The following is a 13,483-nucleotide window of genomic DNA, read 5'->3' as shown; positions in this document are numbered from 1 at the left end:
ATATTTTGACTGTGCAAAGAAAAAGCAATGAATTGTTGTCGGGTTGTTGTTTTCCCCCCCCCATATTTGAGTTTACTGAAACTCTCCACCCTTCCCCTCTTTCACTGTTCTGTGGGGTTATCCACCATCTGCTAAACCAATAATGTGTAAATGAGTGCATACTTTGAGCTCATTAAAACTTCCTACACATCAAAACCAAATCAGCTTCCCTTTGAAATCTTCCCAAAACACTGTTTAGAGGTGTAAAAATGTTTTCCAGTTTCTATAGCATCACCATTTGATTTAGCTTTAGACCCTCCTCCCCCATTGATTATTTCTGCACTTGAGCAAGTATCACAGATGTGAAGGCACAAAAGGTTTCTCTCAGGTTGTGTCTGCTGGGCTCATTGACCTTGTGCCTTGGGCCAGTTGAGATATATTTGTTCCAGCTTCAATTCTTTTTTGGGCCTTAAAAGATTAGACCAGGTAGGGTCAAATAAATCCCTCAAAAGATTAACATTAAAAAAAATTCAATAGGATTAAAGTGGCTTCAGCCCATCTGCTTTGTGTTTCTCATTTTGAACAGAAATTAATTAAAATTATGCTTGTGTGACCTTTCTTTTCTTTCTCTCACTGTATAAAAGTGTCTATGTCAGGGATAAAGCATGAAGCTCAACCACTCTGAGACTTTGTACTTTTCGTTCTTGGTGGCTGTGTTTGTTGTTCTCCCTGGCAAAGCAGTCAGATGTCTGCCTGAGACTCTCTGGGGGTATCGGGGTGCTCACAATAGTGAGTGTCATAATTTATCAGTAGAACGTGTGAATGCTAAAAGCTGCAGCAGATTCCATCACTATTATCTTCAGTTCAAAGTTTCTGGTGATGACTTTGGAGTGCCATCACCAGTGAAATTAAAGCAATGATTTCAACCTTTGGTTTTCCAAATATTTTGTTGTCTGTCTGTTTCTCTATTTTTTTAAAATATTTTTTTAAAAAGTCCCCAAAAGCAAACCTTGTTGTTGCCATTGTATATATGAGCCACCATTTTACTATGCCATTGTATTTAATAGGATTGATTGTATTTATTGGGATTTAGGTAAAGGTATTCAGCCTGATCTGTTGGAGAGCACTGGTTCCTCACCAAACAAAAATCCTAGGATTCTGTCATGTAGAGTCATGACATTTAAAATAGTGCTTAAACTTCTTTAATTTTCCAGTGTGGTTACACCCACAGTCCATTTTCACCATGAATCTGAGGAAGTCAACATAGGCCTGAAACAGATAGGCCAAAAAGAGCAGCTTCTGGCTGCTTCGGGGCATTGCGTGCTGATGACACATGTCCCCAACCTGGCTGCAAGCTACTCTGAGGCCACCTAAGGTGGCTTGAAACCACCAGAAAAAGGAGTGGTGAAAAACTGCTCCTTGCCAGATGTTCATTTGGGACTGTGGTGGCTGTCAGCTTCAGAAACAAGCCGTCCAGTCGCTGCAGTCCTGAGCTGATTGCTGCTGGTGTGGCCAGAGGCCATGTCAAGCCACCCATCTGCTTCACCCCCTAAGTCTACAGAAGCTTATATAACAACTTCTTTTTCTCAGTTAGTCTCAAAGGTCTACAAGATTCCTATGCACTCTGAAAACCAGTTGATTTTGTTATTCTTTGGGAACACGAGTGAAAGGGTGCCATATCTTGCTTGTGGTTTGCCTTGGTGGACAGACTGATTCACTAGATTGGTCTTTGGTATGACCCAGCAGGGCTCTCCTCATCTTTTTGACAGATTTATTCTATTCTATTATAACCATTTTACTGTATGTAATTGTCTGAAATTAGAGGTCAGGGATGCGGAGGGGAGGGCAGCCCATTCTTTTGGATTAAGGAATTCTAGCATTCAGTAACAATGGTTAAAATAGCAATAGCAACAATATTGAGTGAAACATCCCTTCTTGTCTTTTTGCCCAGTTTTGAAACATATGTTTTGATTTTAAATATGAAAACTGTTAAGGGAGGACCAAAGAGAAATACTATCTTATGCTCTCAGATACTAGAATGATGCCATTTTAACAGTCATTTGTTTCAACAGTGTTCATATATCCCTCCGTGTGAAAGAGAAAATGAGAAGAACTCTGACATTGTAACGCACTGGCAAGATTACTGGGAAGATGAAGTCGGCTCTCAGCCTTTTACATGCTACTTTAATCAACACCTCAGGTAAGCTCTCTTTGTACCGCTAAACTACGTCTCTTTAGTTCTTGGTTCTTTATGATGGTGGAAAGAAATCATAATTTGGCTCTCAGGAATTCATTTTGTTGGGATTTTGCAAAGTGTCAGGGCTTCCCTGATGGGAACTAAATAAATAATTGAAGAATTAATTTGGTTTCTGTCCATCAGTTTGGCTCATAGCCTCAAGGTATAAGCTTTTCCAGTTCATAATTGTCAAATTGCACTTTCAAAATAAACAGAGTACACTACAAGAATAGGCAGAACTTTTATAGTCTTTATCTCTCTAGCAGGGTCTAGTGTCCTGCCTAAGAGAGCGGGGTTGATCCAAGTCTTGATCTAATTTGAAGGGTTAGGAAAAGTTCTTCAGGAGCTGATGAAGGGTCCTCTCATCCAATACCATTTCCTAAGCTTCTAGGCTAATCAGCATATTCAGAGGTTCTATAAGCCTAGAAACGTTCATTAACCCAGAAAGCTGAACCCCAATTATTATTAGAGTTTTTGCTATTTGTAGGTCAGAGCAGCCGCTGAATTATTGTTTCATTGTTACAGAAGCATGGGGTAGTGGTTTGAGTGTCAGACTACAACTCTGGAGACCTGGGTTCTATTTCCAGCTTGGCTATGAAACACACTGGGTGCCCTTGGATATCACATGCTCTCAGCCCCAGCAAAGGCAATGGCAAATGTCCTCTGAACAAATCTTGCCAAGAAGACCCCAGGATAGGTTTGCCTTAGGATTGCCATAAGTCGGAAATGACTTGAAGGCACACAACAACAGCAGCAAAGTTTCAGCATAGAGGCCATGTGAAATACACTACATAAGAACTTAAGAAAACTGTGGACAGAATCCCCAGCCAGGACAGCTAGTGGTCATGCTGGTTGAAGGATGGAGTTGTAATTATAATAATAAAAAAGAAGGTGACCAAGTTCTGGACACAATATGGTGTTTCCCTGGTGATTTTTGTCTGCCATTTTCCCAAGAGGAAAATGAGTTTGGGTGTCTTGGATGGCAGTTTGGATGATGCCCACTCCATTAGCCAAAAATAAATAAATAAATAAATAAATAAATAATAGAAGTGTAATGCTTGAAGAGTAAGTCCAAGAGTAAACACTTCATACCTATATGGTATGCTGACTCACTGCACCAGTCTTAATTGCTTTCACCATCAGCAGTACTGTAATTGATTGCCCAGAGCTTCAGGTCTGTTTTCACTTGAAATGCTTGTATTTTATATAAGGGAACTAAATTTTTATTGGCAAATACAAACTGGGCACTTTAGCATTTTTGCCTTTAGCCATCTTCCCTTTTGCTGATCATGCGGCAGCTTATAAAAAGAAGGGAGAAGGGTGTTCATCACTAAAAATGCTTTAGCAGCAGTTGAGTGGATGTCCATACAAAAATCTGCACCGTATAACTAACTGCTTTTCCTGCTGGAGACACCAGTGGGGTTTGCAGGGTTCAGTATGTAGGCAGTGCCAGGCTGTTATTAGCCAGACATGTTGGCTAACAGGAGAAGAACAGCACCACAGAGACTGCAGGAAACATTCTTTCTTATCCTTTCTATTTCAGCTATAAATTGTGTAGGGTTTGCAAAGCTATTCAGCTGGCCTCTGATAGCTTTGTTGTTGTTCTGTGCCTTCAAGTTAATTCTGAGTTATGGCAACCTTATCACAGGGGTTTCTCAGCAAGATGTATTCAGTAGATGGTATTACCTTCTTCTTAGGCTGAAAGAGTATGACTTGCCCAAGGTCACCCACTGGGTTTCCATAGTTTAAGGAGGGGGGGGGGTAAACCCTAGTATTTCAGAATATTAGTACAACACTTAAACCATTACACCATGCTGGCTCAGTTTCTGTTACCCATACTGCATATGAATTGTGTAAGAAACATTTTATACAGCATTCACATTTACACAAGATGGATATTGCTCTTTGAAATCTATGAGTTATGCCCTGCACTTATTTGAGTGGATGTGAAAGCATTGCCAGGTGAATGAGGAAAGCCCTAGTATTAGTGAACAGAGCACAATGTCTGGCAGAGTATCCTTATAGTACTTCTAGTCCTTATGGGTGGAGAAATCTATTGATTTCACTTTCTTTCATACTGGATCTTTTTTAAACAAAAACAAAATTCCCCACCATTTACATTGGCAAAATCCAGTAGGTACAGTGTTTCTCAGCATGGAGGATATTTGCTGGATAGGTGTTAATGATGGGCAGGCCCTTTAATAAAAAATAATAATGGCTGAAACCTTAATTCAACAGTAATTTGATGGAATACAAAGGGTTTCAAACATAGACTTTTAAACGTTAAGTACTCAAAATCCTGGGCTTGGATTGCTGTATCTGTCAGTTATGGTTTCTTCAGTGTTCATTTTCTTTATAACTCAAAGGTTAAATTCATAGATTTTAGCAAATTCTTATCAGAAAGAAACTGGAACAAAAGCCTCTCCCATCCCTACCTTGAACTACTGGGTAGAGCAAGAGGTGTTTCATAGGAATAATGACTGGCTGGCTGGCTAGATAGATAGATAGATAGATAGATAGATAGATAGATAGATAGATAGGGGACCATGTTGTACTCACCTGCTGGAGGTGAAGAAGAAGAGACTCTCAGGAAAAGAAAGAGGTGGGTTTCTAGGACAGTAGGTCAGTGGTATGGGTTGGTCTATTGCCGGGGTGATCAACCACTAAGGGGGGATTTCTCCCTCCACAACTCCCCATGGGCTGTACTGTCATTCCTATCCTAGCACAATGGATATGTCACTTCCTATTCTGGCTTTTGCCCAAAATACAAACAACTGTCAAGCGTTTGAATGGTGACGGGGGGGGGGGGGGGGGGAACAAAATGCATTTTTTTGGGGGGGGGGGGGGGGCAAATTGATATTTTTAAAGTTGGAGTTCTTGGGAGTTTCAGAGTTTCCAGGCTGTAAATATTGGGGCCCGCCAAGTGGGTTCCCAGGAGCTGCCTGTAGCCTTTGGGCTGCACTCTCCCCACTCCAGGCCTACTGGAATACAACGTGCCTGCTACATTTGTATAGTTGGTTTGGAACTTGTGTGGCCCCATTATGTTCCTGTAAGAGTCCTGATGTAGAGTGAGATTCTATTTGTTCAGGGGAAACAGTCTGGCAGGTGCTGCCTTTGCCATTTGAGAGAACTATTCCACAGGTGATTAACACTGTTGTTTAGGAGCGGTGTCTATCCCTTCACCTATTGTGCTACAATAAGTCCAGTGTTTACTCTCCATCGTGACTTGGCAGCTGTACCATGTATGAGTGACACCTTCCTTTATCTTGTGCTAGGATAAAGTGCTATGAACAAATGTTTGTTTAGGGTTTGACAAATGAAAATAGATCATGAGCATCTGTGAAGCACTAGGTGGTGCCCCAGGGTCATCCATCATGGAATAATTATTTGCTGGTGTAGGGGACCTCTTTGAAGAAGACAGTCCTCTTTACAGAATAAAGCATCTTTGCTATGTGGTCTTACTTGGATCTCTACTCTCTGGCACAGCAACCTGCAGTTAGATCCAAACTGAAACAGGTACCTGATAGTATGAAAAGATCATACTGTGCAAGGCAGTCATTCTGTGGTTTGAGAATACCTCTTTTATATAGCAAATCTCTCCCCCCCCCCCCATCTCTCTGCCTTTCTCTTTTTCTCTTCCTCCCTCTCTCTCTTAGAACAGAGTTGGGGAAGTAGAACTCTGCATGCTTTTAGCAGATCATAACTCCCATTAGACTCTATGGGGCTTATGTCTTAGTGATTAATGCAAAATTGCATTGCATATTCAGCATTGTCAGTTGTCCACTCATCCTCAGGTGAGACAGAATGTTTCTTCTAGCAAAATCTGTGTTTCTGTCTTTGAGAGGCCTGCAGCTGCAATAACAGCCTATACCAATAATGTATAGCTAGTAGTTGCTGGAAAATTACACAGCTTATAAAAGTTCCTTTTTCTGCACTGCAGGGAACTATAGTCTAATAAAAGAAATCTATGTGGAGCTTATTTATCACTCATGGTCCTCTGATTCCCTGTGGGTGCAGCTGCCTTTGTTATATGGAACTACCTTACTTATAAGGGCTTCCCCATTTCCTTAATTGAGGTGGCAACAGCATTTCTGAAATCTTACTATTACTCTTAAATGGAGCAGACCCACTCAAATGAAGGGATTTATTTACTTGTTTATTTATTCAGTTATTTCATTTGTATGTCACCTTTCTCTGAGAAGAGACCCAAGGTGACTCACAGATTTGTTGACTCACTAGTAATGGATTCAAAGGGTCTACTCTAGCTGGGACTAACCAACAGGATTCAGGCCTATATGTGCATACGTTGCATGTGTCAAACCAGCCACCTTGGTTAAGGCAAATTATATCACAGCATACAGGCTCTGTGTACACACTGGAGTTTGTGCAGCACTCAGTGAGGACCCATTGTTTTTAAAGCAGGAAGCTTATGTAGTTTCAAGAATGCCACATACTGGCCTTGTCTGTTTTTAGCTGTTTCCAAGGATATTGGGCTAGATTTCTAAAACAGCTGAGCAGTGTCATTCACATGGAAGCTTCCTCTGTTTCATCCTTAAAGAAACCATGTGAAGTGAATCTGGCTTTTCTGTTCAGGCAGACTGAAATACAGATGAAAAGAGACAGATTGTTCAATGTGGCCATCTGACTGGTCATCAAGCTGATCATGAAATGACATGAAAGTTTCTTACAGACAAGCATTTCCCAACCCAGCAACCTCCAGATATGTTGGACTATAGCTACCATCATTTCCCCAGGACAGCTATTGGATGTAGTGGCTGGGAATGATGGGGATGGTAGTCCAAAATATAATGGGAGTTGGTGGGCTTTGGAAGATCCTTGAAGATAATACATTGCAGAAAGTATGGACTCTGTGGACTTCTTAAAAGATGCCAATTGCCTCCTTTTCATAAGTGGCTTTTGTGCTCCCTACTCTTCTTCCCTAATTTCTTTTACCCCCTCTGATTTTGTTTCTGTTTCTTTTGCAGGCCAGACGACGTACTGTTACGACGCACTCATGATGAATCTGTCCTTTTGCATTGCTTCCTTTGGCCTGTGGTGACATTCCTGGTTGGTGTCCTCATTGTGGTTCTGACTATCTGTGCTAAGAGCTTGGCAGTCAAAGCAGAAGCCATCAAGAAGAGGAAGCACTCCTAAAACAAGTCCGTTGAAGGGAAAAATGGAGGGATTTTTCAGGAGTCGGGCATGCCAAATGCAATTGGCAGGTTCTTTGGTGGTGCTTCTTAGCAGTCCTCATTCCCAGTGTATTGCCAGCTGTTGGTCTTGCTGATGCCTGAAGAGTAATCTTAGGTGACCACGCTGTGAAATGTTAACTAGCTGCTTCTGCCACTATGAAAGCCAACATGTCTGTTCCATCAAATGATCCTAAGCTGCACCAAACTGGCTCTACTGCATTAACGAAATAACCTGAAGGATGGCTCTTCACTCCAGGTTTCCAGAATCGACTAAAGGACAGTTTGTGAAAACCCAAAGTGTGGTTGACTACTTCATCTTAGCAAAACTCTTTCTTAATATTTATTATTTAGTATTGAATATTTATTATTTCGTTTCTCATAGACTGTATTTCTGAAATAATTAAAAAGTTATTGGTTTTTATTTAGTGTGTGTGTTCCTCTTATGTGAGTGTCACTTTCTTTCTGGTCAAAGGCAAATTATGTCATGCTAGCCTGATTACACTCAAGAATGCCATGTTGGAAATGAATGTTTAAGTCTAGGTATATGCCAAAATCATTGTATTTGGTTCTTATTCCATCTTTCCATCTCATATGGTGCTCTGCCGAGGGAAGACCTCATCCATTGCCAAGGCCTCTTCCCTTCTCACAATTCCGTCACCATGGGCAGAGAACATTCATGATCAGAGTCTATAATTTTTTAAACAGAAGACAACTACACTCTGTCCCCTACATTTGTAGCTTTGACATTTGTGGATTTGATTAACAGGTTCTCTCTAGGAATTTCTAGCTCCTCCAGAGAAATTCTGCTGGATAGTCACTATATATTCACTGGAGGACCTAAAGATTCCTAGAGAAAACATGTCTCTAGGCATTTGTAGGTCCTCCAGCATGGTTCTATGGTCAAATTTTGGCAGATGTTTACCACAGAGTTCTGCTGGAAAACCTGGGGATTCCTAGAGAGGTATTCTCTCAGGTTAAAAAAGTACTGGTTTTTTACTTGTGGTTTTCCCACTTTCACAGGAGTCCTGTGCCCTTACCCCAGTGAATGTGGAGGGCTCACTGTAATACTATAGACACAGCGATGTTTAGTTTTTCACATTACTAACTGGCATACTGCTAAGATTCCACCATGTCATAAGCCCAATACTTTTCTCCTCTTCCTCTATCACCATCTACTTAAAAGGAATCCCAGTTTCTAAATGCTGTGTTGATTTAAAAGATCTAAGATTGTCCCTACCTGCTGACAGTCTTAGATCTTTTAAATCAACACATCATTTAGAAACTGGGATTCCTTTTAAGTAGATGGTGATAGAGGAGGAGGAGAAAAGTATTGGGCTTATGACATGGTGGAATCTTGGCAGTATGCCAGTTAGTAATGTGAAAAACTAAAGAGATGTAATACATGAGGAAAAAGGGATGTAGAGGGCAGAGAAAAGTGAACACTGGAGGATTGCTCTTTGGATGTTGGATGAGGCCAGGCAGTCTCATTGCTGGTAGGTTTTCCTTTGGGAGGAACAGGCAATGCAAAACTCCCTACAGCTGTTTCTTCTCTGGCTGATCGATGGCACTTGTACTCTTTTTGACAAGCAGTGTGAGTGCATCATGCATGTGTTGTGTGTGTACATGTGTGCATACAGATTTTTTGTGATCCTTGATTCCCTGGCAGATAAAGGGGCAAGAATGGGCTGCCCTTCTACTCTCTGGTCCTGGGATAAGTGATATTTGTCTGTTATGAGCAAACAAAAGAAAAATAACCTCCCTTGTGCTTCAGTGTTGTGTTGTTGTGTGCTTTCAGGTGGTTTCTGACATATAGTAATCCTACGGCAAACCTATCATGGTGGTTTCTTGATGTTTTGTTCAGAGAAGGGTTGCCTTTGCTTTCCTCTTGAGGCTTAGAAAATGTGACTTGCCCAAAGTCACCCAGTGCATTTCCATGGCTGAACAGGGACTCAAATCCTGGTCTCCAGAGTCATAGCCCAGTGATCAAATCATTCTGCCATGTTGGCTCTTGTAAAGCTAATGTATTTTTCACCATGTTGGGGCATTTTTTAAAACACCTAGGAAGAATAATGGTTGCATTCATAAGATGCTGATTGCTATTCGATTAGAGATGTAAAATTTCCCCAAAACTCTGAAGATATAGGGAAAAACTGGTTTTCTTCTCTTTTTTTCCAGAAAAAAATGGACATTTTTGGAAAAATAAAAAATATGGTATTACACCCTTTAAAAATTAAAAGTCACTTTGTTACTTTAAGATATATATATATATATATATATATATATATATATATATACTTGGTTAGACATAAATGTATCGTGTTTAATGTATTAAAACTACAGCTTACTGAGATAATAATTACAAAATGAATTCATTTAAAAAAAAATATGGAGGTTGCAAATAGAGCTACAAGGTCCTGAAATATAAGGAACCTCTTTGGTTTTGTCAGGAGCAAGCAAAAAATCTCCAATGAAAAAGAACATTAGGAAAGATTGGAAAAACAAAGAAAATTATTTTTTTTCTACTAGTTCTCCTTTCTGTAAAGCAAACGAAACATACCTGTATGTCTTCTTTTATGTACTTTTCCATGTCATTTTGTGGTAGCAAATACTTGAAAATCTTGTCTCAAATATTTATTCTTCATACTGAACAAAAATTTGTTAATAGATACACCCCCTCCCCATTTTGTTCTGGAAAAAAAAGCTTTTGGGAAAAAAATCCCCCCTTATTTTTTTTTCCCCCCCCCCCCAACCTTCACATCTACGTAATGAAGTCCTTGTGCCAAGGCATACTTGTAATCCCCCAATTTGCCTTCACTTATGTATAACTGTGCCTGGTTTTCTCCAAATTGTGTCACAGTTTATTCAAGCACCAGTCATCCACTAGATCTTGCTGTGCAATCCACAAGGCAGTTGTCAGATTTTCAGGCAGACTGGCATTTTAATGCATATTCCAATTTGTATTAGAAAAGAATGTATTGTATATTTTAAGTTAGTATAGACCTGTTTAATTTAAATGGTTGGTATTTTAGAAAGTGCATTAATTGTAAGCATTAAGATTTGTACAGTGTTCATGTAGAGTCGACAGTGGTCAAATAGGTTAAGAAACCATTGCAGACGGTAGGTTCATTTTGACACACAGACCCCTGCCCATATTTTCAAGATTTCCTAAATCCAGCACATAATTTCAGGTTTCTTTGCATAAAGTAGTGGTTGGCATGTTATGCTCCTGTAATAATGTTTGCCTCTTTTTGCCTGGTCACACTCTTTTGACCACAGTCAAGGGTTCCCAGAGTGAAAACTGAAGAGGGCTTCTGCAATTTTAATGGGTAGGGGAGGAAAGTTCTGCAGATGTTGCATGTTCCCTGGTTGTGTGACAAGCAGCACTTCTTGAAAATCCCTCATCTTCACAACCATTGAAGAGACAGGAGCCCTCTCCAATTTTCACATGTTGCTCAGCCGCATGTGTCCTGATTTTCATCTGTGAAACACTGGCATTGAAATTGGAATGGAAAGGAAAGGGATCCAAACAATACAGTACGATACAAAATGCTACAGTACATCAGGGATGGACAATGTCATTGGGGCAGGGGACCAATTTTCTGCCCCGAACCTTCCAGGGGTTGCATGTCTTGCCAGTAATGATGACTAAAACTGGGAGAAGGAAAAAGCCTTATGAAAGGCAATATGAAAAACTGGTATGTTTAAAAAAAACAACCATTAAAAGCACTGCAAGGGAGAGGGGTATTCTTGCAATCTCATGAAAAGATGAATTATCACTCCTAGAGGCTTAGAGGAGATTCATGTCACTTATTTTTTGGGCCAGAAAGGGGTGGTTTGGGACGAATGTTGGTGGGATGTAAACACAGCCTCATCTCTGCACTTTGCATACTGAGGAAGCAGGAGGCGTTCCATTGAGATGTGGGGAAGGTGTAGAAATAATGGCTTAAATGAAAGGTGTGATTTTAAAAGCACCTGAGAAAAACCAGCGTCCCTTGGAAATCACAGTGTGACTGTATTGATCAACTAAATACATCTTTCCTTTTTTCCAGACAGCTATACTATGCTGCTATCAAGGCCTTGGATCCATATGGGGCCTTCTGTTACCTTGGTAACCAAACATAACATTTGAAGGCTTTGCATTGTTAAACTCGGCAGAAGAGAGAAAATTGCCACCATCCGATGATTTTACCATTTGTCTGAAATTATGGTAAACCCTGTGGTCTCTTTCTCCTGGCAATGTCCTGGGGACACAACTCAGTGTGGATGAAAATGGTTGTGAGGCTCCAGAGCAATCACTTTCTCTCTTTCTAAATCTTTCTCCCTCTTTGTCTCTCAATTTCAATCTCTCTGTCTCATTTTCTTGGGGGAAATATATGACAATGGCCGTGTGATGTAACCAAGGTGCCAGTAAAAGAACCTGGAAAAAACAGGTTCTTTTTACTCTGGAAGGATGTTGTGTGATCTAGCGGCTACAGCGTCCCTCCAGAGTTAAAATGTGTGTCTGCAGAGCGCTGTTTTTGGGAGGTCTGTACTACGCCTCTGTCAGAGAGCTCTGGTGCCCCAACAAACGACAAATCCCAAGATTCCATAAGATGGAGCCATGACATTTAAAAGGGCATCAAACTGCATTAATTCTTCAGTGGTGCAGCAGCTTAGGACATTTGTCCAAGTAACATCAGGGTATGATTGATAAGGCAAATGGTATTACTTAGGAAGAACAAACAAGTTAGGAAAGGCTGCAGCACTTTGCTTTTGCCTGAGTCTACAGGGAAGGACAAGATTATGCCCCTTCCTCTCCTCTCTTCTCCTCCTGCTGAGTTAAAACTACTTGTGCACTTTGAACTCTGTTTGCAGTAACTGAAGTAAGCTGAAGATGAAGAGAGGGAGTGGGAGGAGGAGAAAGATATTGAACATCTGAAACACAGATGCAAATATGGAGCGACAATGGATTAATTGGGATTTTCCCTGCCAAATTGGGGCAGTTGAGGGGAATGCTTCTCATTTCTAAATTAGGACTAACTATTGCATTTAGACCTAAGAAATTATACTCAGAATGTATTTTGGTGGACCAAAGCCCATTTCATCAGATGTATCTGACAAAGTTCATGATATGTCAGTCCATGATATACCAGATAAAACAAGACCAACTAGAGTGGATTAACAGACCAGACTCAACTAATTACTGGAATTTACATAAGCATTCACTTACCATTGATCTAATGGATGTAACTCAGCCGTTAAGGTGTCACAGGACTTACTTCCATAGATGTAGATGGCTCTGTTCCTTGGAAATATCTGTGACAGAAATATATAATTGATTCTTGTAAAGGTAAGATGCAAAGGGAGTTTGTGTGGTTGCACCCTGTTTTAGAGGACACAATGTTCCTCTAAGCTAGGAGATGTCACAGGTATAATAGTGGAAGTAATTCAGGTCTAAGAAAGTAAATCTTTGTGTTTTTCAGTGTGAAATGAATGACTGACATAAGGAAAAGGGAGAGAACGAAGAGGCCTTGCAGAGCACAAACAAACAACATGCTCAGTGCCAGTCAATTTATCTATACTAGAGATCTTATAAATCATGCTTTCCCCTAGTTCTTACTTTCTCTCTGCAAAGTATAAATCTAGCATTGAACTTGCAGGATTGTAGAGGTGTGTATGTTTCCATGCTGTCTGCTTTGTAGCATAATTCAGGGCTGAGGGCCAAATTCAATTTCAGAGGAGTTCTCTCAGGCTTTCAATCCATCTTAAAGCTCTTACTGGCAATAACTAAGCCTTAGGACAGGTGTAGGCAACCTTTTTGAGCCGGGGGCCGGGTTGCTGTCCCTCAGACAACTGGGGGGGCGAAGCCAAAAAATAAATAATTAAATAATTTTTTTAAAAAAATTAAATAAATAAATAAACCGGGACAAATGTTGGACAACATTTTCAAATGGGGGACACTTTTTTTAAAAAAGTGGAGGACACGCAAAAAAATTTGCTGATTTTTTTAAAAAATGTTAATATAAATGCATGTTTCTGAGGCGTCTATAGACAATTGCCCCCCTTGCCCCTGCGCGTGAGAGGCCAAAGGCCCCGG

General features: G+C 40.5%; 1 protein-coding gene across 1 annotated transcript in view; it reads left to right on the top strand.

Moving 5' to 3' along the window:
* Window positions 1-7,828, top strand: part of KCNMB4 (potassium calcium-activated channel subfamily M regulatory beta subunit 4) — a 34,697-nt gene extending 26,869 nt beyond the window's left edge. Inside the window, exons 2-3 of the mRNA XM_042468941.1 lie at window positions 2,052-2,179; window positions 7,201-7,828. Coding sequence (XP_042324875.1) covers window positions 2,052-2,179; window positions 7,201-7,369 — 297 coding nt within the window. The 3' untranslated portion in view covers window positions 7,370-7,828. The remainder of the gene's footprint in view (window positions 1-2,051; window positions 2,180-7,200) is intronic.
* Window positions 7,829-13,483: the final 5,655 nt, after the last annotated feature.

Source organism: Sceloporus undulatus, chromosome 5 (assembly GCF_019175285.1).
Source record: "Sceloporus undulatus isolate JIND9_A2432 ecotype Alabama chromosome 5, SceUnd_v1.1, whole genome shotgun sequence".
In the NCBI taxonomy this organism is placed as follows: Eukaryota; Metazoa; Chordata; class Lepidosauria; order Squamata; family Phrynosomatidae; genus Sceloporus; species Sceloporus undulatus.
This window is presented reverse-complemented; position numbering and strand designations above follow the sequence as displayed.